This window comes from Dendropsophus ebraccatus, chromosome 7, assembly GCF_027789765.1.
Source record: "Dendropsophus ebraccatus isolate aDenEbr1 chromosome 7, aDenEbr1.pat, whole genome shotgun sequence".
In the NCBI taxonomy this organism is placed as follows: domain Eukaryota; kingdom Metazoa; phylum Chordata; class Amphibia; order Anura; family Hylidae; genus Dendropsophus; species Dendropsophus ebraccatus.
In genome coordinates this window covers 132,206,689-132,234,091 of record NC_091460.1, presented here as the reverse complement: position 1 = coordinate 132,234,091, position 27,403 = coordinate 132,206,689, and the positions used below count along the sequence as shown (strand labels likewise).

General features: G+C 43.6%; 1 protein-coding gene across 1 annotated transcript in view; it reads left to right on the top strand.

The window, feature by feature from the left end:
- The first annotated feature begins 17,814 nt into the window (after positions 1–17,814).
- ELOVL6 (ELOVL fatty acid elongase 6) overlaps positions 17,815–27,403 on the top strand; it is a 56,109-nt gene continuing 46,520 nt past the window's right edge. Inside the window, exon 1 of the mRNA XM_069976814.1 lies at positions 17,815–18,009. Coding sequence (XP_069832915.1) covers positions 17,921–18,009 — 89 coding nt within the window. The 5' untranslated portion in view covers positions 17,815–17,920. The remainder of the gene's footprint in view (positions 18,010–27,403) is intronic.

The following is a 27,403-nucleotide window of genomic DNA, read 5'->3' as shown; positions in this document are numbered from 1 at the left end:
TGATAAATCTCCCCCAATGTGTGGCCGTTCTGATGGCCATGCATTGCACAGAGTTCTATGGTAATTGGATTGCAGGCATACCTAAATGTGCCTGCAATCCAAATAGACTTAAAATGATGTTCCTGCGGCCGTTATGGCAGTATCGGCCACAGGAACATGTAAACATGTCAAACCACTACTGATGTTTATACTGTGTGTGAACATAGCCTAGCAGTTAATCTCACCACTGATCCAGAAGTGGTCCGTGCTTCTGCCTGCTTCTGTGGCTCCAGGCATCCTGACGTCCCAATCAGTTTGCTGTCCCGCCGCACCCACTGATTGGCAGATCGGGATGTCAAGGAGCTAAAAGCCACAGAAAGAAGCCGGAGGGCAGACCAGTAAAGAATTCACTGGGCCAGTGTGGGTTAAAATCTAAAATCTTTTTCTTTCAAATCAACTGGTGTCAGAAAGTTATATAGATTTGTAGTTTACTTCTATTAAAAAAATCTCACGTCTTCCCATACTTATTAGCTGCTGTATGTCCTGCAGGAAATGTTGTTTTATTTTCAATCTGACACACTGCTCTCTGGTGACATCTCTGGCGAGACAGGAACTGTCCAGAGCAGGATAGGTTTTTTATGAGTATTCATAGAAAACCGAGAGAGAGTTCCTGTCTCGGCCAGAGATGTCAGCAGAGAGCAGTGTGTCAGATTGAAAAACAACATTTCCTGTATGACATACAGCAATTGATAAGTACTGGAAGACTTGAGATTTTTTTAATAGATGTAAATTACAAATCTAAATAACTTTTTGATATCAGTTGATTTGAAAGAAAAAGTTTTTTGCTGGACAACACCTTTAAGGGGGATGGCACTTTTACATACTCCGCTGCAAGTATGTAAATCATATAAAAAACCATGTGATACATGTCCCTTTCTTTTTTTTTCTTTTCAATAGTTAGTTCACGTTGTGCATATTCGAAACACGCATGGATAAATGACACTTAATAATTGACAATGCATCAGCAAACCAGGATGCAGAATGGAGCTAGTCTCCATCCATAACTGCAGCAAAACATAGTGAGATATGCAGCAGAAATCTATGGGATGATGGCCTTATAGGGTGCCTTCACACGTACCTTATAGGGTGCCTTCACACGTACCTTATAGGGTGCCTTCACACGTACCTTATAGGGTGCCTTCACACGTACCTTATAGGGTGCCTTCACACGTACCTTATAGGGTGCCTTCACACGTACCTTATAGGGTGCCTTCACACGTACCTTATAGGGTGCCTTCACACGTACCTTATAGGGTGCCTTCACACGTACCTTATAGGGTGCCTTCACACGTACTGTATCGCTGTGTATTTATCGCTGCAAATTTCTCACACATAAATCCACAGTGATACTGATGCTATCAAGTCAATGTATGTGTATTCTCACTGCGTGTTTGGTGCGATTTTTACATGCGCGTTTTGATTTTCATATGATTTTCACAGGCGAGTTCAACACCACAAAAACGCAGCTACTTTCATGCAAATTTGATGCGAGTTTTGTGCGAGAAAAAAGCAGCGATACGGTACGTGTGAAGGCACCCATAGTCAAATTGTGAATAGTGAATATTCATGCTGCGTTTACACGGAATGATTATTGTTCGAATGTTCGTAATAACGATCGCATTTGAGCGATAATCGTTCCGTGTAAACAATCAAGCGCCGAGCCAGAAATCGTTCATTTTGATCTTTCAACATGTCCTCAAATCGTCGTTCGCTAAAAATTCGCCGAACGTTTTGTTTGAACAGTCTTTCAAAGATTCACCCTATGTGAAAGATGGGCTTAGGCGATCTTAAAAACGATCGATTTTTCTTATGAATTTTCAAACAATTTATTTGTCTAAACGCTGATCGTTATAAAAACCAAATAGTTGCTTAAACGATCGACTGGTCGAATTATCGCTTTGTGTAAACGCAGCATGAGTGAGGTCAATTTTTAGGTTGTACTAAACACTTATACTATGGCTCGGAGACAGCTGCTATAGAGACAAATTGATCAGTCAAGTACACAATGCTCAAATAGATGAATCAGGACGTACAATATTGTTAATATATGTGCAGCGCTTAGAAACACTTCTGTTACCTGCCATATGTTAGATTAGTAGAAGATACTGCGTTCTGAGTAGAGTGCATCTTGCCGCTATGGGCGAGCAGCATAAGACGTGAGCACTTAGGGCTGGAAGCTGAACATAGTAAAGCCTGGTAATTTAACAGCTGTGTCCTATGTGCCTTTGCAGCAAAATCAGCAGTAACCTGATTGGTGTGACAGTCAGTGACATTGCCTTGCAGCTGCAGAGCAGAAGTAGTAACCTCAGCACACACGTGGGCCTGCTATGTGAGCGTCACTCCATTCAAGCTGCAACTGCAGATCTGTACATACTGGCGTCAGGGAGCAGAGCAAGCAATATCCCTATAGCCAGTGATTCTATTTTTTTGGATTATGCAAAAATTGTTCAAGGGTGAAATGTAATGTGACAATTTTCGATATAATTGTATTAGTATGTGAGTATAGGTATAGCTAAAAACCCTTTAATCAGCAACCATAAGCTTTGTTTACAGCCATTGTATTTTTCCAATCTACATGGGATAAATATTTCTGTTTCTTATACTGATGGTGCGTTTACACAGAAAGATTTATCTGACAGATTTTGGAAGCCAAAGCCAGGAATGGATTTGAAAAGAGGATAGATCTCAGTCTTTCCTTTATGACCTGATCCCTGTTTATAGTCTGTTCCTGGTTTTGGCTTCAAAGATCTGTCAGATAAATCTGTGTGTGTAAACACACCATCAGATATACTAACATTTGGTTTTAATTGGGTGATTGTGAATTAAGGCTTTTGATTAGTCCTTATAGGGTGTACAACTAATGGTCCGTTTACACGAAGCGATAATTCGCCCAATCGATCATTTAACAATTTTGAAGCAACGATTAGGTTTTTATAACGATCAGCATTTAGACCAGTGCTTTACAACCTTTTCCACCTCGGGGCACCCCTTAGAAAATAAAATTTAGCTCGGGGCACCCCTACTAAATAAATATAAACACAATATATAAACCGCCATTTAGTGACTCACAGGTGACGTCTTCTTTGATCCGAGACATTACTTTCCCTTTTCCTCGACATCCGGCCCAGACCACCATTATGATTTCTTGCTGCTACAATTCATCTCTTCAGAACCTACCAGACAGACGTCTTAGGCTCTGCACATTTAATAATGCCCCATGCTGTGCCCCCACATAGTAATAATGCCAACTGTTGTGCCCTTTATATAGTAATAATATACCTCCTAGTGTGGCTTTCATCATAATAATGCCCCTTATGCTTTTTCCCTAAGCATAAATGCCCCCCTCCCAGCTCTGCCCCTAGTAATTATCTCCCTCATGCTGCCCCCACGAGTATAAATGCCCCCTGCCTTCCTCTGGTAATAATGTCCCCCATGCTGTGCCCCCACCTGCTGTGCACAAAAAAAAATTCTACTCACCTAATCCGGGCGGTGTGGCTGCAGGGAGCAGCTCTCCTTCCTCTTCGGGCTCCATCTTGCGAGCCGCGGGGACGAAACCTACGGCAGGCGTGACGACGTCACGTCCCAGAGTCCCATAGGCTGCTGACATTAAGTGCCGGTGGCCTATGGGATTGAATGTAGGAGCAGGACGCTCACAGGTTCTGCGCCTACATTCAGCTCAATTGAAGGTTTCGCCGGCTCACTGTGTGAGCGGGCGGAACATCAAACTGATCGGTATATTCCTAGAAGCTGCACGGCCGCAGCTTTTAGGGATATTAAAGTGACAGTGTCACAATTCCAACCGGGATCCCGGGGCACCCCTGGCGGGTTCTCCCGGCACCCCAGTGTGCTGCGGCACCCTGGTTGGGAAGCGCTGATTTAGACTATTAAATCGTTAGAAACATTGTTATTGCGATCGCTTTTAAAGGGGTAGCGCAGTGTAAAGCATTATTTCACTAAATAACACACATTACAATGTTATACAACATTGTAATGTGTTATTTAAGCAAATGGACCCCTTTCCCGTGTTCCCCCCTCTTCCACGCGGCTGAGCAGCTGATGACGTGCTGGAGGGGGGCAGGCATGAGGGAGGGCTGGAGTGGTCTGGCCGGCCTCCTGAAGATGATGTGATCGTCCCAAGATGGCGGCCGGGGTCGACAGTGATGTCGTAAGTATAATGCACCACACTGCCGGGTCTAGCGTGGGGGGGGGGGGGGGAACATGGGGAAGGGGGCCATTCACCTAAATAACACACATTACAATGTTGTATAACTTTGTAATGTGTGCTAGCTAGTGAAATAATGCTTTACACCGCACTACCCCTTTAAGATCGCTTAAAGGGGTAGTGCGGCATTTAAAAATTATTCACTAAATAACACACATTACAAAGTTATACAACTGTAATGTGTGTTATGTAAGTGAATGGCCCCCTTCCTCGTGTCCCCCCACCCCCGGAAGGGTGGGGCAGTATACTCACCAGATTACTGTCGACCTCAGCCGCCATCTTGGGTCGAACAACGTCATCTTCGGGAGGCTGGACCGTTCCAGCCGTCCCTCATGCCGGCCCCCCTCGGCCGCATCATCAGCTGCTCAGCTTTCCTAGCATCTTGTATAGTAGTCAGTATAATGGAGGTCACCCAGCTTTCCCAGCATCTTGTATAGTAGTCAGTATAATGGAGGTCACTCAGCTTTCCTAGCATTTTGTATAGTAGTCAGTATAATGGAGGTCACCCAGCTTTCTAGCATCTTGTATAGTAGTCAGTATAATGGAGGTCACCCAGCTTTCCCAGCATCTTGTATAGTAGTCAGTATGATGGAGGTCACCCAGCTTTATTAGCATCTTGTATAGTAGTCAGTATGATGGCGGTCACCCAGCTTCCCTGGCATCTTGTATAGTAGTCAGTATAATGGAGGTCACCCAGCTTTGATATTAGAAAGATCGAAAGCTATGGGTTGGCTATTTTTTTTATGCAAAAATGATTTTTGGTAGGATACCACTTTAAAAGCTGTGAAAATTATACTTTTTGCTGAAAGATTTAGCAACAGAGAGAACTGCAGTGTCCCAGAACAGGCTGTTTGTTTCTCACTTTAAGTTTACTTTTATTACTATGGCCATGCCTGTCCTGAAAACTATATGCACTGCAACTGTTTACTGTGTAGTCCCTATTACTCTCAGGTTCATGTGTATCTTGTGTGCATAACTATGTGCAGTGGTATGCAAAGGCTGGTGATCACGTGACTGTGCCCCGTAACCATGGTTCCTCCAATGGCCGTCTAGCTTTGGCCAGGGGTACCATGTGACTTCCCCTTGCTGCGCAGTTTCGGCCCCTGCTCCCAAGCAAGGAGGTCGTGTGTGTGTGTCCTTCTTCACCTTCAGAAGAGTGGACTCGGTGCTCTGTTGTTGCAGTTCCTGGCTGTCCACCCGCTGGAGTATCCTCTCATCTGGGTGTCGTTCCTGCTCTCTATCTCGTCATAACCTCAAGATATTCACCGCAAGTACTCTAATCCACCCAGCCTCTCTATTCCTCTATCACTACTACTCCCATCATCCGGCACGCTTCACCTCAGCCTATGCAGCACCACCTTTGCTCTGTCTGTTTAAACCTGCTATATATACCCGGTTGCATCCGGAAGAGACTGTTGCTACCAGTTACCTCAGTTACAATAAACTTGTAACCACCGCTGTTACTGAACCCTGGCATTGGTGTCCCTTATCTGGTGCCCTGACTAGGTACAGCGAAGAATCGCATGCCCAGTATCCCACATAGTACAGCAGACAGGCCTACAGCTGTGCCACCCTCATGCCAGTACCGTGACAACTCTATACCCTGCAGCTGCCCCGCTTCCTGCCTGCTAGTAACACCTGCACTGCGGGGTGGCCCTCACGGGTCAGGGCATCGCAGAACACTATTCCTGGATATATATCTGTATGACAATAACACACGCAGGGTCGTAACTACCACTGTAGCAGCCATAGTGGCTGCTATGGGGCCCGCTGCTTCAGGGGGCCCCATTGTCCCTACTGTAATACACTGGGCCCCCTGAGCTGTCATCATTTGCAGCACCCGGTGTCCAAGCGAGCCTGCCTGGTTCTTCAAATATCCCTTTAACTGCAAGTAATCCTAACAACCAATTGCAGTTCTGACTAGACTTGAAGGCTTAGTGGTCGGTCGGGAAGGGGGGGCCCCATCAAAATTTCGATATGGGGCCCAGCAAAGTGAACTTTTACCGACTCAAGATAAATGTAACTAAGCAACTCCTATGTTCAATTGAATTATTCGTATAACAGATGTGGAGAGGTTTTTTTGAACTATTATTCAGCAATGTAAACTGACAAGAATACACTTTTGGGCACTAAGTTTATAAGCAAATCCAAGATGCAGCCAGCAATACCAGGGGCATAGCTAGGATTCATGGGGCCCCATAGCAAAAAATTGTATGGGGCCCCATGAATCCTGTACGCTCCCCTACCCCCTGCCCCCCCCCCCCCCCCACTGCCAAACACAGACAATGACGCACATATACACACACAGAGGCACCATTAACATATATACAGATACGCCACTGACATACACAGATTCACACTAGAATGTGATTACACTAGGGCTGATGTATACACCATGAATAGACTGTACACAGGGAAATCATCTCAGTGTAATAAGAAATACTCAACCAGAAATAAAAGAAAATGCAGCAGATACTAGTGGTGGGTTCTTTTATTAGAACCCAGCATTAATAGAAGCTGCTGCAGAACATCTTTGGGAGCAAACCTGTCAATCACTTGAGACACTACTGACAGACACAAACACACACATATACATCAGTGTTACAGACACTACTGACATACACACACACATGTAGCCACAGATACATACACATACTGACATATAAATATATACACAGATACATATATACACACACTGACATATACATATACCCACAGACACATATATACAGTCACTGACACAAATACACAGCACTTACAGCTCCCAGGCTTCCCCCCTCCTCCTCCTGTAGTCCGGGCTGATCTTCACATAGAAGTATTCAGGACCTTTGGGTCATGTGACCATAAGGTCCTTCATCCCTCTCCTGTGCCGTTCAGGACCTGGCAGGTCCTGCTCCTCTGTTCAGCCCGCTCACCCGGCACTACTGTGAGGGGGCTGAACAGTGCAGTGGCGGGTCCCTCTTCCACTGGACCCCTGGGGGTACAGTGGTCGATGTCAGTGTCAGTACCTACCATGAAGGCAGGGCAGGCTTTTTCGGGCCCCCTTCCTGCAGAGGCCCCATAGCAGTCGCCTTCCCTGCCTTCATGGTAGCTATGCCACTGAGCAATACCGACCCTAAGTATGGAGAGGAAAATGCTACCTAACCAAGTCTAAGCTTGTCCCTAAGTCTCTAAGCTTGCTAAACACCTAACTAACTACCTACCTACCTAACTAAGCTAAATAGCAGCATGCAAGCAGACAGAGAGCAGTCTGTACAGCACAGTAAGTGAACAGAAAATGGCATCTAGTAACCTGGGATTTCACCATACCAGTGAATTCTAAACTGAGTGACCGGAAATGCTGGGAATTGTAGTGTATAGAAATGTCTCTGAACCACAAGTGTCCCTCCAAAAAGTTGGGAGGTATGGGGGAAGGGCTGACTGCAAAGCATTATGGGTAAGCTTGATGTCATGTGTTTTCAGCCATCATCATAAGCTTTACAGCAATGGAGCAGCTTTATCAATCTGCCAGAGACAAAACACGATCTGATTTGCCAATAACAACCAATCACAGCTCACCTTTCATATCTTAACAAGCTCCTATAAAAATAAAGCTGAGCTGTGATTGGTTGCTATGGGAAAGTTAGACTGTCTGAGTTGCGCATGGCAACCAATCACAGTTCAGTTTTTATTTTATCAGAGTAGTTTGAGAAAGGAAAGCTGAGCTGTGATTGGTTGCTATGGGCCACATCAATCATATTATTTAGTGTTCTTAGTGTGGACTAACCATAAGCTGTTTGCTTGGTCACAAGTGTGTTTAGTGACCTCTGCAGTAAAGCGCATTGCCAGTCATTATTGGGTTAATGCTTTAGATGTGTTTACCTGCAGTAACCATGGCAACCGAGCACCATGATGACAAGCGCTTATGTCATAAAGAAGGTTCCATAAAGCAATGCACCGCGTCCTGATCAGTGCCATCTTGGATGCGCCAGAGGACCTTGAGCTTGACTACTTTACTGCGCCCTACCCGTGATGTAATTTGGAGGTTCTAGCAGAGGAAAAGGGGTGGTTTGCTTTAGACTACCCCTTCATCGAGTCCCCACCTTCCAGTGGACCTAGATCAGTGAGGGAGAAAAGATACATCGCCTGCCTAGCCATCAATAAGGTGACAGATATTGACAGATATATATGACAGACAGATATTGCAGCCAGATCTCTCTCACCTCCAGTTTATTATATTTATAGAATGGTACTACCCTCTAAGGCCAGGGGAGGGGCAACTCTCCAGCCATGGCTCCCTCGAGGTTTCCCCCACAGGGGTTTTTTCCTCACCTGAGTGCTGGAGGGTGACTCTTCGTGAGTCGGGGGTCTGCCATTTTCAGTGTCATGTAATATTAAATAAAATTGGGACGCTTTGACCTGATTACAATGTGTTGTGTCTTTATTTTGCGTTCTTTGGTTTAACTTATTATGCTTGAGAGTTGGGGATCCGTCACATATTGCAGAGTCATAAAGCTGGACATCTGCCTGCTACACAGACCCATCACCTGCACAATGAGCGCATGTAGGATGGAGCAGTGGATAGTAGAACTCCTGCATGTATGTGTGTACCCCTGGATTAAAGGGACACTCAAATCTTGAAGAAAAAACATGCATCTCAAGGTTTATACCTACATCTGCAAGGCTTGTCTAAAAGTTTTCTTCAAGTGACAGGGTCACACCAATCATAGCATATCATAGCAACATGGACATCTCCATGAATATACATCATATATATGTTGTAGGGAAATGATAAAATCAGGGATTTCATTAAATCCCTAAAGATTCGATGTATGTATCATGCCACTGGAACATTTTCTCCATGCTGAACATTGCACAGGTGCCTTAACGATCCAGCCCATGTGCCGGGCTGACACAGGTGGGGAATAGGAGACAATCTGCCTGGAGCATTCCTAATGATGAAGAGGGTGGGGAGGAGGGGCAGAGAGGGTGTGCCAGCCTAATGCACAGACACTCTAGGCCACGCCCGTTGGGCACGGGGCTGCAAGTTTGCATCACCTTCCGAACGGACCCCCAGGACAGATCTTAAATTAAAAGCAGCTATCAGAAGGTACAAGTGGTTTGGGGGGCCATATTGTGGGTACAGAGTCGCTTTAAGGAAGCGATACGAAGCCACAGGGACAGGTAAGTATACTTTTGTTACTATGTTCCCGCACCCACCTGGCTGTCTGAGATTTGTTAGTTTTAGTGAGCAGTGAGCTAGCATTGCTGGTCACATACACAGCGATGTGCAAAGTCACTATAGTAATGTGAAAGGTTTGACACTGGTTATTTCTGGTATATGTAGGGCAGGCCCCTAGAATTAAATTCTCTGGTGGGCCCAAGGTAGCCCAGCCCGACACTGAAGTCAAGCCACAAGTACACAAAATCTGTCTCATATACACCTATATACCTCAAGTACTCAGCCTAAGTATTCTGTGCTGTCCATCAGTGCCAAAACACTATTTTTTGTATTGCACTGAAGATTTGGTCAGTAAACTGTTCAACCTGTTTAAGAACTTGGACCCTGTGGTTACTCAGCTATACACCTACACCTGTCCTACCTATACCTCAAAGTTGTGTGTCAGTATATCCAGGGGTAAGCATACCACTCCTGGCCACCTAGTCGGTACACCATTACACCGAGCAACCCCACGTTACTGCAATTGTATCAAGTGTAGCTCAGTTTGCATATACAAAGCAACCCTTGGGATATTCTACACCTTTGTATTTTCTCTCAAAGCAGCATGAATTCTTCATAGTATAGTTTAGTTAAAAGTGGCGCCCCATTTCTGAAGTGGCACATATGTTTAATTTTTTCACAACATTGGCACAACATGCTTGACGGTTGCCTAACACACTTGTTATTACTGTATGCTTCTGTCACATTTTGAAGCACTTTGGTACGCTGGAAGGGCGATGTACTCCGCTCTTTCCGTCGCTTCATAGGAATGAATAAAGCAGGGGCTCAATACAGAGATAATGTTTCCTGGAATACCTCTTTAAGGCTACATTCACACATTCTGTAGTGCTGTCCATGGTGGCGGACCTATAGCTACGGACAGCACTGCGGAATGTGAATCCGTAGCTGTCTGCAATGCACTGACCTATTCCTATACCTATTCACCTATTATACTAGGACCTGTCAGTATTTTTTGTGCCACGTATCACGGCCCCATAACATGTACGGTAGTCTGAACGGGGCTTCAAGCTAAGGGGATTTTTGTGTCTTCAGCAGGAAGCAGCAGCTGAGAACTGGGGGAAGGAGACTGAATAGATAATAACACGTATGAAAGGAATTGTTAGTCTCACCATGGGCAGCAACATATCAAAAGTTATATTTGCGTGGAATACCCCTTTAAGGCATTCCATGGCATGGCAGACATTATTGGACATTGGGTGTGGAGGAGATGGACCAAACACATTAAAGGGCTTATGTCTCTTCAAAAATCATCTGCATTATACCTAAGACAGGCATATGAAATGTTGGTCTTAAAGGGGTAATCCAGCACTACAAAAACATGGCGACAGCACCTCTCTTGTCTCTCGTTGAGGTGTGGTTTGCAATTAAAGTGAATGTACCATCAGTACCATAGAAATGCACCAGTGCCGCGGTCCTTTTTTTGAACTGCGGTCTGGTTCCTGTGCAAAGCGCTGTTCTATTCCCGGGGCCGCCTGCCCCCAGTGACAGGAAACCCCCACCCCTCTATGATGTGGCTCCATTAGAATCAATGGAACCGCATCATAGAGGGACAGGGGTTTCCTCCCACTTTAGGAGGGCCGGACCACCTCCAGTGCTTCAGCCCTGGCTGGTGCCCAGGAATAGGATGGCGCCGTACACGGGAACCGGACTGTGGCACCGGCTGCATCCCGCCGGCGCACTTCTACCCATGGCCAAAACTTAAAGCAAATGGTACACTTCAATAGAACTGAGTTACAAAACCTGCATCCAAACTGGAGACAAGAGCAGTACTGTCTCTGGAAGAAAGCAGCCATGTTTTTCTAACCCCAAATAACCCCTTTAACAAATTCCCTCCATAGTATTCAGTTTAGTGTTTTGGAGCCCAGGTAGTGGTCCTTTACCATGGCTGACAGCTTTGTATGGACACTTATTAATCTTAGAGTGAGCATGGATTTAAATCAATTTGTTCCAACGTTTTACTCCAAAATTTGTATTCCACTATCAGTGTTACCCGTCAAACACTGTCATAACATATTGACATATTGGCTGAGATTTCTCTAGCTGCTGGAAACCCACATTGTCTGCTTCTTCCCATAGCAACAAAGTTTTAAATTACATTTTTTTACCATTTCTTTTAAGGTGAATCTGTTAGCTGTAATTCCTGTCCGCTGACACTGCTGGATAGATGTTAAAGAGACACATGGTACGTTTCATATATTCATATGTGCTTCCAGAATGTAAAAAAATAATTTAAAGAAGTCCAGTGAAATCTTTAATCAAAGTATTGTATTGCCCCCCAAAATTTATACAAATCCCCAATATACACTTATTATGGGAAATGCTTATAAAGTGCTTTTTTCCCTGCACTTACTACTGCATCAAGGCTTCACTTCCTGGATAACATGGTGATGTCACTTCCTGGATAACATGGTGATGTCACTTCCTGGATAACATGGTGATGTCACTTCCTGGATAAAATGGTGATGTCACAACCCGACTCCCAGAGCTGTTTGGGCTGTGGCTGCTGGAGAGGATGATGGCAGAGGGATGCTCAGTGCCCCTCCAGTGCCCTGTGTCCCTCAGTGTCCCCCTGCCATCATCCTCTCCAGCAGCCACAGCCCGCACAGCTCTGGGAGTCGGGTTGTGACATCACCATTTTATCCAGGAAGTGACATCACCATGTTATCCAGGAAGTGACATCACCATGTTATCCAGGAAGTGACATCACCATGTTATCCAGGAAGTGAAGCCTTGATGCAGTAGTAAGTGCAGGGAAAAAAGCACTTGTGCATTCCCTGTAATAAGTGTATATTGGTGATTTGTATAACTTTTGGGGGGCAATGCAATACTTTAATAAAAATCTTCACTGGACTTCTCCTTTAATTCTCTGGTACAAAGAGTCAATAAGGCTTTCCCGAGCTCCTGAAGTGCAGCAAGTAGAGATGATCGCAACTGGAGCGTGCTCGAGTCAAAACGTTCGGTATTGGAATACTAGTGGTTGAAGAAGATAGATGCAGCCCTCTGGACTCTGGGAAATCATGGTTGGTATTACAATTAAAACCCATTCACTCAATAGAACTGGGCTGCAAAACAACATCCAAACTGAGGATAAGAGTGGTGCTGTTTCTGGAAGAAAGCTGGCATGTTTTTAAAAGCCCGGATAACCCCTGTAAAAAAAAAAAAAAAAAAACAAAATAGGAAAGAAAAAAAAATCTAAATCAAAACTTGTTGTATCTGCTGTCTGGAATAGCACAAAGGTCTGCCCTATTCCATCCAGCAGAGAAACACATAGGGAGGCATTTATTAAGTCCGGCGTTTTTTACGCCGGACTTAAAAATGCCCCCGCAGCTCCGGCGGTACGGGGATTTATGTAGAGGCGGACTGCCTGTACATAAATCCTGTGCGCGCCGGTGCGCACCGCCGAAAACCTACGCCAGCTGAGGACTGGAGTAGGTTTTCGGCGTACATTTGGGCGGAACGGATGATAAATCGCGCAGACTCCGCCCACTTCCCGCCTACTTTCCGCCCCCTTTCCGCCCCCTGGCGTACTCGGCGGAAAGTGCCGATTTGCGAATATTTTATTCGCAAATCGGCCATTTGCGTATAAAAAAATACGCAAATCGGCACTTTCCGCCAAAAATCATCCGTTCGCCGGATGATACATGTGGCCCATAACCTACTGGAAACCACTCAACAGAGAACAAAGTGAATCTTCTCTGGTCTCTATCGGACAACTGGAGTCTCTTTGCTGTAGACATCAGGGATTTGCCAAAAAATATGGCAAATTTGTGTAAAAAGACAAAAACTTTTTCAGAAAATTTGAAAAAAAAAACCCCACATGCTTCAAAAACAAAACGTTATTCAAGATGAAAAGATGAAAAGAAAGGCAAGGTCTTCAAGTCCAGAATGGCGGGGGTTTATTATTATTGGGTTTAGTAAGAGATTTATTGATATTGATACCTGTATATAAGAAGGACACAGCTGGACTGGAGTGCGACCAAGGTCATTAAGGGAATGGGTGGGTTACAGGACCAGGACAGATTATCAAGCTTGGGGTTATTTTCTTTACAAAAAAGACGTCTTAGGGGCGATCTGATCACAATGTACAAATATATGAATGGACAGTACAGAGATCTTTGTAGTGGTCTTTTTACTCCTAGGTCTGTAACCATGACAAGGGGCATCCTCTTGAAAAATATAATATTACAAGTTATGGGCATTAGATTTCCGGTGATACACTGATCCATGGATTATTCTGATTGCCATTGGAGTCGGGAAGGAATGTTCTCCCTGTGACGGGGAAATTGTCATCTGCCTCATGGGAGTTTTGCCTTCCCCTGGATCAGCACAGCAGGGTTTCTCTAAGTTACACCTGATGGACTCGTGTCTTCTAACAACCTTATTAACTATGTTAGGCTATGTTCACATGGTGTATAACACCGGCCGTTCTGTGACCCGTTCATTCATTCTGTGCGGCCACTATTCAATTAATAGTGGCCGCAGAAAACTGACATGTCAGTTTTTTGTGCGGCCAGATGGAATCTATTTGTGCACTACGTGTATACGCTCCGGCTGGGATTCTATTAATTCCAATGCAACGTATGTTAAGCACGGCCGTTACAAATTGCAACAACGGCTGTGATTTATGCTAAACATACGTTGTGTGAACATGGCCTTACTATGTATATTATAATTATTATTAATAACAATGAAAATAATGATAATTATATTAATAATAACAATGAAGATAATAATAATAATAATATTAACAATGAAGATAATACTACTAACTATAATAACTAGTGATGAGCGAATTTACAGTAGGAACAAAGCGAATCGCTGCGTTCCTATCTGTATTCAGCTCATCGAGCTGCAGGGCTTTGAAAATTGCTCCGCTTCCTGCTGCTCCTGCCCAGGTTGTCCCGGAGGAACGATCCACACATCCTGCTCCCACCGGTGTCTGCGCCAAGATGACGCTGATTCCGACTCGGCACTCGGATGCTTTCAGCTGCAGCAGCTGAAAGCAAACGAGTGCCGATCTCATTGATCTATGCTGCATATCTATGCAGCATAGATCTCAATGAGAGACCAGTGTACTTATACTAGAAGTCCCCCAGGGGGAATAACCCTAACCCCAGGGGGAATAAACCTAACCCCAGGGGGGGAATAACCCTAACCCCAGGGGGGGAATAACCCTAACCCCAGGGGGAATAACCCTAACCTCCAATATAAGTGTAAAAAAAAATAAAAGTGTTGTTATTAGTAAAAAGCCCCCTTCCCTAATAAAAGTCTGAATCACCCCCCTTTTCCCATGTTTTAAATAAACGTAAATAAATAAACATCATCCACCAAGAAGAAAGGAGCTGTGGGCACTCACCGTTCAGTAGACCAACTTTATTCACGTAAACTGCATACAACGTTCATCGTGGCAGGTAAAATGCGGAGAGACGCCAACCCCCCCTGCTATTACAGCTGTTTCACGCGACTCTTCCGCGCTTCATCAGATGACGCCCCTTCTCTTCCATCAGCATTATGAGCTCTCCTAGTGTGACGTATTGAGAGGGAGGCGTCTGCAGTGACTTTAAAACATAATTAAAAACATACACAGTGCTACAATGTGACATCATAGGAACATGCTGAGATCTATACGCTCATTTAATCCCATTATTCCTTGGGCATCTGTCTCTAGTATTACTCTGGCTTCATGCCTTAATAGAGTTTCGTTTGTATCTTTTCCGCTTTCACTATATATTCTTTTAATACCCATCAATTTTAATTCATTTGTGTTACAGTTGTGTACGTATATTGCTCTATATGCTCTATTAAACATGGTGCCCCTACTTCTGTCCATATAGATCTTATATGCTCACTAAATTGTGTTTTAAGTGGACGAATAGTTTTCCCTGTATAATATTTTTTACATGTACATGTTAGAGCATATACCACTTTTTATGTTCCACAGCATATCAAGTCATTCACTCTGTATCTGTGTCCTCCTAAGTTTACCTCTTTTCCTTGTTGGAAATAGGGACACCAATTACAGTTTCTGCATTTATGATTATCATTTAGGGAACTTTTTAGCCAATGTTGGTTTTTAGTTGTTCTACTGTCGTAAGCACTTCTGACTACAAACGTAACTCTATTAAGGCATGAAGCCAGAGTAATACTAGAGACAGATGCCCAAGGAATAATGGGATTAAATGAGCGTATAGATCTCAGCATGTTCCTATGATGTCACATTGTAGCACTGTGTATGTTTTTAATTATGTTTTTAAGTCACTGCAGACACCTCCCTCTCGATACGTCACACTAGGAGGGCTCATAATGCTGACGGAAGAGAAGGGGCGTCATCTGATGAAGCGCGGAAGAGTCGCTTGAAACAGCTGTCATAGCAGGGGGGGTTGGCGTCTCTCCACATTTTACCTGCCACGATGAACTTTGTATGCAGTTTACGTGAATAAAGTTGGTCTACTGAACGGTGAGTGCCCACAGCTCCTTTCTTCTTGGTGGATGATTTGTATGTATCTGAAGTATCTTTGGCTGTGAAGCAGCACCCCGTATACGGACCCCATATATCTCCCATATGAGAAGCACGCCATTGAGGCCCGGCCACACATCAGGTAGTGCCGACTACTTTATCTTTTTTGCGGATTAAATAAAAAAACATGTTTGGTATCGCCGCGTGCGTAATCGCCCGAACTATTAATTAATCACATTCCTGATCTCGCACGGTAAATGGCGTAAGCGCAAAAAAATCCCAAAGTGCAAAATTGCACATTTTTGGTCGCATCAAATCCAGAAAAAATGTAATAAAAAGCGATCAAAAAGTCATATATGCGCAATCAAGGTACCGATAGAAAGTAACCATCATGGCGCAAAAAATGACATCTCACAGAGCCCCATAGACCAAAGGATAAAAGCGCTATAAGCCTGGGAATGGAGAGATTTTTAGGAACATATATTTGTTATCAATGGTTTGAATTTTTTACAGGCCATCAGATACAATAAAAGTTATACATGTTATATATCGTTGTAATTGTAACGGCTTGAGGAACATGCATAACAAGTCAGTTTTACCCCAGGGAGAATGGTGTAAAAAAAATACCCCTCAAATAAGAAAAATTGTTTTTTTTGTTCAATTTCACCACACATTTAATTTTTTTCTGGCTTCGCAGTGTACTTTATGCAAAAATTCAGCCTGACATTGCAAAGTACAATTAGTGATGCAAAAAATAAGGGCTCATGTGGGTCTCTAGGTGGAAAAATGCAAGTGCTATGGCCTTTTAAACACGAGGAGGAAAAAACGAAAACGCAAAAACGAAAATTGGCTCCGTCCTTAAAGGGGTTGTACACCAATTTTTTTTTTCTTTCAAATCAACTGCTGCCATAAAGTGCCAGAGATTTGTAATTTACTTCTATTAAAAAATCTCAAGCCTTCCAGTACTTATCAGCTGCTGTATGCAACAGGAAGTTGTATTATTTCCAGTCTGGAGAGCAGGAGAGGTTTTCTATGAGGATTTGCTGCTGCTCTGGACAGTTCCTGACATGGACAGAGGAGGCAACAGAGAGCACTGTGTCAGACAGGAAAGAAAACACCACTTTCTGCAGGACACACAACAGCTGATAAGTACTGGAAGACTTATGATTTTTTAATAGAAGTGAATTACAAATCTCTGGCACTTTATGGCACCAGTTGATTTGAAAGAAAAAAAAAATTGGTGAACAACCCCTTTAAGAGGTTAATGATACTACTACTACTACTAATAATAACAATGAAGATCATACTACTACTACTACTACTACTACTAATAACAATGGAGATAATACTGATGATAATAATAATAACAATGGAGATAATACTAATACTAATATTAATGATACTACTAATAATAATAATGGAGATAATACTAATTAATAATAACAATGAAGATTATACTACTACTACTACTACTACTACTACTACTAATAATAATAATAATAATAATAATAACAACAACAACAACAACAACAACAACAACAACAACAATAATAATAATAATAATAATAATAATAATAATAATAACAATAATAATAATACTTTTTTTTTTTTTTGGTGCAACTAGTATTTGATGATAATTTTTGCTAATAGAATAAGCTATCCCTTGTGTGTTGGAGGGAATAGTGTAGGTGGTGAGCCCTGTGCTCAGGGATGTGTGGGTGTCAGGTGCCTCCAGCAGAGATAAGAGGCGGCTTTAGGACCGCGGCGCTGCAGTGCTGTCAGGGTGGATGCAGAAGAAAGGAGGAGGAGAGCCTGTGACCCGGGAGGAGGATAGGGCGAGGAGAGAGCAATGCTAAATCAAGGGTACAGTAGGCACACAGACACCTAAGGAAGGGGATTGGGAGGAGGAGGTGGTGCTGTGTGTCTATAAGAGACTCTCAGGAAGCCTCAGCCGCACTCTCCCCACAGGTAGCAGCCAGCGATGAACATGTCAGTGTTGACTTTGCAGGAATATGAATTCGAGAAGCAGTTCAATGAGAATGAGGCGATCCAGTGGATGCAGGAGAACTGGTAGGTGGTCGGGGGTGGTCGGGGGTGGTGGTGGCATGATGGGAGCCTCTCCCACGCACGTTCATAGAGACACGAGTGGGATGCGATGGAGTCCCCTCCCCGCACACCCGCATCACATGGCGATCGGTGCTGCAGAGAATGGGGGTGATGCCAGGAGGGAAGGCCCGCTGCCTGCTGCCAGTACGGGGGTGCGGGGCCCGGCTGCCTATACAATGAATGGGATGCTGTATACTGAGCGGCCTAAGCTGTAATAAGCTAATGGCCACTAAGCCCTGCAGCATCCCTTATAGAGGGTATATAGAGAGGACTGTATAGTGTCTGGTGTGTGTGATATATAGAGAGGACTGTATAGTGTCTGGTGTGTGATATATAGAGAGGACTGTATAGTGTCTGGTGTGTGTGATATATAGAGAGGACTGTATATAGTCTGGTGTGTGTGATATATAGAGAGAACTGTATAGTGTCTGGTGTGTGTGATATATAGAGAGAACTGTATATAGTCTGGTGTGTGTGATATATAGAGAACTGTATATAGTCTGGTGTGTGTGATATATAGAGAACTGTATATAGTCTGGTGTGTGTGATATATAGAGAACTGTATAGTGTCTGGTGTGTGTGATATATAGAGAGAGAACTGTATATAGTCTGGTGTGTGTGATATATAGAGAACTGTATAGTGTCTGGTGTGTGTGATATATAGAGAACTGTATAGTGTCTGGTGTGTGTGATATATAGAGAGAACTGTATATAGTCTGGTGTGTGTGATATATATAGAGAACTGTATATAGTCTGGTGTGTGTGATATATAGAGAACTGTATATAGTCTGGTGTGTGTGATATATAGAGAACTGTATATAGTCTGGTGTGTGTGATATATAGAGAGAACTGTATATAGTCTGGTGTGTGATATATAGAGAACTGTATATAGTCTGGTGTGTGTGATATATAGAGAGAGAACTGTATATAGTCTGGTGTGTGATATATAGAGAACTGTATATAGTCTGGTGTGTGTGATATATAGAGAGAACTGTATATAGTCTGGTGTGTGTGATATATAGAGAACTGTATAGTGTCTGGTGTGTGTGATATATAGAGAACTGTATATAGTCTGGTGTGTGTGATATATAGAGAACTGTATAGTGTCTGGTGTGTGTGATATATAGAGAACTGTATATAGTCTGGTGTGTGTGATATATAGAGAGAAATGTATATAGTCTGGTGTGTGTGATATATAGAGAACTGTATAGTGTCTGGTGTGTGATATATAGAGAGAGAACTGTATATAGTCTGGTGTGTGATATATAGAGAACTGTATATAGTCTGGTGTGTGTGATATATAGAGAGAACTGTATATAGTCTGGTGTGTGTGATATATAGAGAGAACTGTATATAGTCTGGTGTGTGTGATATATAGAGAACTGTATAGTGTCTGGTGTGTGTGATATATAGAGAACTGTATATAGTCTGGTGTGTGTGATATATATAGAGAACTGTATAGTGTCTGGTGTGTGTGATATATAGAGAACTGTATATAGTCTGGTGTGTGTGATATATAGAGAGAAATGTATATAGTCTGGTGTGTGTGATATATAGAGAACTGTATAGTGTCTGGTGTGTGATATATAGAGAGAGAACTGTATATAGTCTGGTGTGTGATATATAGAGAACTGTATATAGTCTGGTGTGTGTGATATATAGAGAGGACTGTATAGTATCTGGTGTGTGTGATATATATAGAGAACTGTATATAGTCTGGTGTGTGTGATATATAGAGAGAACTGTATAGTGTCTGGTGTGTGTGATATATAGAGAACTGTATATAGTCTGGTGTGTGTGATATATAGAGAGAAATGTATATAGTCTGGTGTGTGTGATATATAGAGAGAGAACTGTATATAGTCTGGTGTGTATGATATATAGAGAACTGTATATAGTCTGGTGTGTGTGATATATAGAGAACTGTATAGTGTCAGGTGTGTGTGAGCCCCCCAGGGCACAGGCTTTCTAGGTACAGTGATATGATATATGTTGGTGCTACTACAGTAATTGCTGTCATCGCACTATACATATGTAATGCTGGTTGCTTTATATTCGTATGTATTGTATCATTTTATTTTGTTTTTGTTTTTTTGTAAATTCGCTTCTCTTAGGAAACAACGTGGATCAGTTGTGAGCTCCTCAGGGATAGGGAACCTTGGCCCTCCAGCTGTTGCAAAACTACAATTCCCATCATGCCTGGACAGCCGAAGGGAGTTGTGGTTTTTAAACAGCTAGAGAGCCAATGTTCCCTTCCCCTGATATAGTCATTGACCTGTCCTTCCTCTTGCTCTGCTTGTAGACATATGTAACACGTGTTACGGTTAATCTAATGGGTGGGAGAATAGGATGCTCAGATTTGTACAGTACATTCTGGGCTGAGCTTAAAGTCCCCGTAGACCTGACTATTGCATGTTTTTAGTCAGCGGGTCTCTAGTCAATGATTGGAGAAAAGCAAAAAAAAAAAAAAAAATTCAACTCACCGTGTACATCTCTATATATGAATCATGTGTGACTTTATTCTAAGTTCATCTTCCTTTCTGTGGGGAGATTTTTTTCTTGCAGAAAACTTTTCGGCATTGTAAGCGAGAAATTCCCTTTATCACAGGGGCTCTCCAGCTGTTGCCAAACTACAACTCCCATCATGCTTGGGAGCTAAAGCTTAGGCTGTCCAGGCATGATGGGAGTTGTAGTTTTACAACAGCTGAAGAGTCAAGGCTTTATCAAAAAAGTGCATTTAAAGGGGAAAAAAAATCTTTCAAATTTCAAAGAGATTTGTAATTTACTTCTATTAAAAAATCTCTGGTCTTCCAGTACTTATCAACTGCTGTATGTCCTGTATCAACTGTTGTATATCTACGACATACAGCGGATGATAAGTACTGGAAGACTTGAGATAGAAGTAAATCACAAATCTGTGGCACTTTATGACACCAGTTGATTTGAAAGAATTTTTTTTGCTGGAGTTGCCCTTTAAGTTAATTCTGATCGACACAAACATGGCTTGTAGATAGGAGAAGTCTGTGCACATAGTATGCAGCCTGGGCAGGAGGTGGGCTGAGGTCCCCACAGTTCTGTTCTTTGTATCAAGTATCAGTTCATAGTTCACAACTTTCAGCCATAAAGGCAACACTGTTGGGCAATTCCACAGATTAGGAGTTACTTATATATCACTATGTATGACCAGGTGCTGCAGATTGTCCAGATTTCCACAGTAATTTACAGTACAGTACAAGTGGATGGGAGTTGTTTCACCAGAAAAAAACTGCATGAAAAACTAAGCATCCCGCAGGATTTAAAATCCACAGCATGGTCTCACTTTGGTGAATCCACAGCAGAATATTTCTACTGCATGTGGCCCCAGTCTATAGATGTCTTAAAGGAGTATTCCACTCAAACATAACTTTTGATATGTTACTGCCCATGGTGAGACTAACAATTCCTTCCATACTTGTTATTATCTATTCAGTCTCCTTCCCCCTGTTCTCAGCTGCTGCTTTCTGCTGAAAACACAAAAATCTGTGTTAGCTTTTCTCTCTGTCTCCCCCTCCTCCCTTCTGAGATAGCTGATGTAAACATGTCCCTGGCAGGCTTTCTCTGCAACTTTGTATCTTCTTTGTAGTAATAATAATAATTTTTATTTATATAGTGCCAACAGATTCTGCAGCACTTTACAATTCTGGGGATATATACATAGACAAAATGTACCACACTAGGAACAGTAAGGGCTTTAGCATAGTATGAGTCCATAGATTATGGGAGTGACTTTAAAGGGAAACTAACAGCAGGTCTGTACATATGAACCTTCCGCTACTATACCTTTGTTGGCTGATCTGTTGCATTGTTTTTTTTTTATTTAGCAGAACTTTCTGCCACTGTCCCAATAATCTAATACAAGCATCTGTAAAGGCTAGGTTCACACGAAGTAAAAATGACGTCCGACTTTCATAACAACGGCCATCATTTTTACATGGTGTGACCCTAGCCTAACAAACATACTTTGTGTGAATATATCCAAAATATCTCATTGTCTGTAGCTTCAGATCTTACCAGTGTGTATAGGAGGCAGCCCGGCAGAATTCGCTGGACGTCTCCACGGAAATTCCTGAGGGTACGTGCACACTACGGAATTGCGACGCAAAACCTGCCCCGGATTCCGCAGCTCGCACCCGCCCGTGGACTCTGGTGGCCACACGCGTCTCCGCCCTTGCCATAGACTCCATTCTATTCACGGGCGGATTCTTCCGTCCGTCGAAAGAATGAACCTGATGGTTCATGCAACCACAGCAGCATATCGTGGCCAATAGCTGCATGATTTTGTGGCAAAGCACTTGTTTTTTGTACATACCTTAACAATTGTTTTTATTTAGCCCATGATGGGGCATGGTAGCGGGGAAGGTAGAAATATTGGGGGAGATTTATCATACATGGTGTAAAGTGAGACTGGCTCAGTTACCCCTAGCAACCAATCAGATTCCACCTTTCATTTTCCAAAGAGTCTGTGAGGAATGAAAGGTGGAATCTGATTGGTTGCTAGGGGCAACTGAGCCAGTTTCACTTTACACCATGTTTGATAAATCTCCCCTATTGATTTTTTCCCCCGAAGATTGATTGGGGCAGAGTGGCTGGTATCTGCTACCCAGCATAGGCTTCCATGGCAAACAGATTTGAAACCATTGAATGAGATGGTTTCACTGTTAGCACAGTGTGTCAGTACAGTAGCATGATAGATGTAGGAGGGACGGCACTCGAGGAATGATGGGAGTTGTAGTTTTGCAACAGCTAGAGAGCCAAGGTTTCGGTGGTACGCAAGGTAATAATATCGAGGAAATTGTAGGGAAGACCAATATGTTCCGCAGAGAAGACCCGACACTCACCAAAACGTTATGCTCTTTACTTATAGTGCAGTATGCGTCAGGTTACAGTAAGGACAGGTTTCGGACAAGCATGGCTTTCATCAGCAAAGATCAGCTTTGCTGGTGAAGGCCATGCTTGGCCGAAACACGTCCTTACTGTAACCTGATGCATACTGCACTATAAGTAAAGAGTAGAGATGAGCGAACCTGGAGCATGCTCGAGTCAATCCGAACCCGAACTTTCGGCATTTGATTAGCGGTGGCTGCTGAACTTGGATAAAGCTTTAAGGCTATGTGGAAATCATGGATATAGTCATTGGCTGTATCCATGTTTTCCAGACAACCTTAGGGCTTTATCCAAGTTCAGCAGCCCCGGCTAATCAAATACCGAACAATCGGGTTCGGATTGACTCGAACCCAAACCCGGTTCGCTCATCTCTAGTAAAGAACATAACGTATTGGTGAGTGCCAGGTCTTCTTTGCATTTTCAAGTACATTAGCGTGAACATTTAAACAGTTTAGAAGCTTCCGGCATCATAATGATACATGATGCCTGCAACTCTGGAAATCTGTTCCATAGAACATTCACCACATTTACCGACGGAATGTGGGGATAAGCCCTAAAAGCATTCTTAAAACTTTTGATAGTGGTGTCAACCATATTTCTACCAAATACACCTATGTTTATATTCACATAGGGGCAGATTCCCAAGGCCTATCTTATGACTGTGTCACTGTTGTTTCTTTTTTTTTTTTTTTTTGCAGAAATCAATAGTCCAGGCGATTTTAAGAAACTTTGTAATTGGGTTCATTAGGCAAATATGCCATTATCTGCATTCAAAAAGACTTTCCCCAGGTCCCCCCCTCTCTCTCATCCACTGCTCATTATCAGGAAATCTCAACTCTTTTACATCAGTCGGGCCCTGTGTAACCTATGGAGAGGGGAGGGAGAAGGAGGTAGATTAGTTGCCAGCAGAGAACAAAGGATTACCCAGTGGGAGCTGTGTGAAAGCCGGTATTCAGAGGCCCTCCAGCCAAGGCCGTATTTACCACTAGGCACCCGTGGTCCGGTGCCTAGGGCAGCACCTTGCAGGGGAGCAGCACCAGGGAGCAGGGGGACAGAAAAAAACAAATTTTTTAGTTTTTATTTTTTTAGTTTCCCTCCTCTCGTTCAGACTCGCCAGTAAATCTGGAGTTGTTTCCAGGGGGGTGGGGGGTATGGTGGTATTGGTCAGGTCTGGTATCGCCAATAGGTGCATGAAGATGGGGCGTCTTCAGGTTTAGTGCCTAGGGCAGCAGCAGCTGTTAATACAGCCCTGCCTCCAGCTGTTGCAAAACAACAAATTCCATCATGCTTTGACTGTCCATTCATGATGGGAATTGTAGTTTCGCAACAGCTGGAGGGCTGTTTAGTCCACCACCACTAAAACGATATTTGTCTATGCATCTATTAAAAGTACATAGTAGGTCTACATGATCCCTATCCCTGACTTAAACTAACAGCATCATAGATTCCGCTATAGACCCATTGTCAAACTAGGACATTCAGGCACATGTAACCACAGGTGGAGGAGGTGATAGAACTTTGTCTGTCAAAAGAGGTGTTATAGAGGCCAGGCGTGTTATGTGACAATCAATGCTAATAACAACAGCTAGTGTACAGGTGCCCTCACACTCCACGTGTATGGAGTCCTGTGGAGCATGCCTTGGTTTAGTTTTTGACCCAGTCTGTAAAAAAAAAAAAAAAAAAAAACAACAACCTCCATATGCCTTAGCATAACATCAGAGGCTTATGGAAGCATAGAAAAGGACTCCCGCACCATGGCACAGTGTCATACAATACAGTGATATGCATGGTGGTACAGAGCTTGCACCTATGTCAGGACCTAGTGGTAGTCTAGAACAGTATGGGTACCTCTTCTCCTACATGTATCAGAACTGAAAGAAGTGTCCGGTGTTACCTGGGAGGTGTTTTTTTTGGTAATGATGTGATTAAACCTCGGAAAGTGAAAGAACTGTTTCCTTGGAGACCATGTCGTTTAGTCCACCACCACTAAAGTGATATTTGTCTAAGCATCTATTATTAGTACAGGTCTACATGACCCCCTTCCCCACAGCTCTGGTCACACAGAACATTGAAATCATTGGTAAGTATACGGATTTAGTGCATACACTGGTCACATATGTCTTAGGGTGTCCATACACCTTCAATAACTCTTTCTCCTGTTCACCCCAAACACATGGACCCTCCATCCAGTGTGTTCTGAATGGAGAGCAAGTGAAGGTAAGCTGCTGCCATGATTTTTTGTGTTTTCTTGTGTTTGCTGGCATATGATTGGTTGCTGCATCCTGTGCTGATTGTACAGGGGGTACTTCCTATGGGTAGTGGTGGTGCTGGAACAGGAGCAAGGGGTGAGTGTGAGTTTTGTTTTCATTGGGTTAGTTTGTCATAGGGGCCATAAAAACCTTTAAAGCAGGGATGGGGAACCTTCGGCCCTCCAGCTGATGCAAAACTACAATTCCCATCATGCCTGGACAGCCAAAGCTTCGCTTTGGCTGTCCAGGCATGATAGGAATTGTAGTTTTACAACAGCTGGAGGGCCAAAGGTTCCCCATCCCTGCTTTAAAGAATAGAAGTCTCCTTGGGGATCAGTTTGACTCCTTAAAGCTGTCTATTATTTTATATAATTTAAGGGTGCCTTCACACCTACCGACTCGCAGCGTTAATAACGCTGCAAGTCGGCTAGGTCCTGGCAGATCACTGTCAGTACATACACGCAGAGGTCTGAACGACCGCTGCGTGTATGTAAATCTGCCGGCCACTTAACCCCTTCTGATGCCGGCCGGCCGCCTCCCGCTCAGCTCTGTATGCATTACCTCCTCGCTCCACGGGGTCCCGGCGTCCTGCTCTCCCGCCCGGCCAATCAGTGTGTTGCCCTGCCGCAGCCACTGATTGGCTGGGCGGGAGAGCAGGACGCCGGGACCCCGTGGAGCGAGGAGGTAATGTATACAGAGCTGAGCGGGAGGCGGCCGGCCGGCATCAGAAGGGGTTAAGCAGCCGGCAGATTTACATACACGCAGCAGTCATTCAGACCGCTGCGTGTATTTACTGACAGTGATCTGCCAGGACCTAGCCGACTTGCAGCGTTATTAACGCTGCGAGTCGGTAGGTGTGAAGGCACCCTAAAAGAGAAGTCCGGAGACAATAAGAATCTCCAGCAGGCAGGGGCATAGGGGGACATAATAAACAAGCGCTACTTACCTCTCGCTGTGCCCCCAAAGCGACACATCACAGTCTCTAGGATCCCTGCCGTAACTAATTTTCCTGATGTTGCCATGACCCGGCCCAACTGATGGATCGCACACTCAGCCAATCAGTGACTGGAGCGGCAGCCCATCCCAGTCACTGATTGGCTGAGCAGGCAATCCATCATTCGATTTGTGATGTCGCTGGAGCCCAGCTGAGGAGCCAGTTTTCACAAGACAACTATGATCTGCACAGTCCTTTTGCTGTTTGCAAAAATCTCCATTTTAGCAACATTATTAATTTATTTTGTACTTGCTTTATTATTATAGAAAGCTTGGGAGATGGGTGAAAGGTATCCCTAGTATTATTTTCAGCTTTTAAATGGACTTTCACCATGGTGAGGCCTAGGCACCCTCTTGGTCAGTCTGGTGAGGCCCAGGCATTGCCTTGATCTGTTTGGTGAGGCTCCAGTAGAAAAAGTTTGAGAAGCGCTGGGTTATATTATTCTATGCAGTACATTACATTATCCCAGTAGCTCAAAAACATACCATAATTTATTTTTGGTTTATTGTTGTTGTTTTTTTTTTTATATAAAATAAATTCCCATAAAATCTATTGATCTGGTGGAAAAGCAGTATAGGCCCCAACTTACTAAAAGCGGAAGCCTGGAGTGAGCAGATACAACCACTCACAAATACAGCACAGTAGTGCTGGGCTTACCATGGGACAGTGTGCATTGTTGACCGGGTGCCTGCTGACTAAACATCATGAACAAGTGACAGCACAGTGCCTGGTTATTCATCTTTAAAGCACAACGTAGCCATAATCCCAAGCTCATGTAGAAATGAAAGGGATTTTTTTTTTGTCTTCATGACAAAAATTTAAAAAAATCCAAAAACCCTCCTGTTACTGGCATTGTAATCCCTTAAAAGGGTCAAATTTATAGGTTATTTCTGTTTATATTTTTTTCTGTAATGTATTTCTATGCAATTGCAACTGCTCCAGTCTATATATAATAACACTTCCACCTGCATCCAGTTGTCAGTGGGGCTTTAAATCCAGCTTAGCTCTTCGCATAAGTCCCTGAACCCCCAGCTTGTTCACTTTCAGTAAGCATGGCTTTAAAGGGAACCATTCAGCACAATTGTGCTGATATGGTTCCCTGCTGCACAGCGTAGCTCTGCTGTGCAACTCCCCGAAGACACCAGCCGCGGCTGCAGCAGTAGCTTTACAACGGGGGAAAAAGTTATTTTAT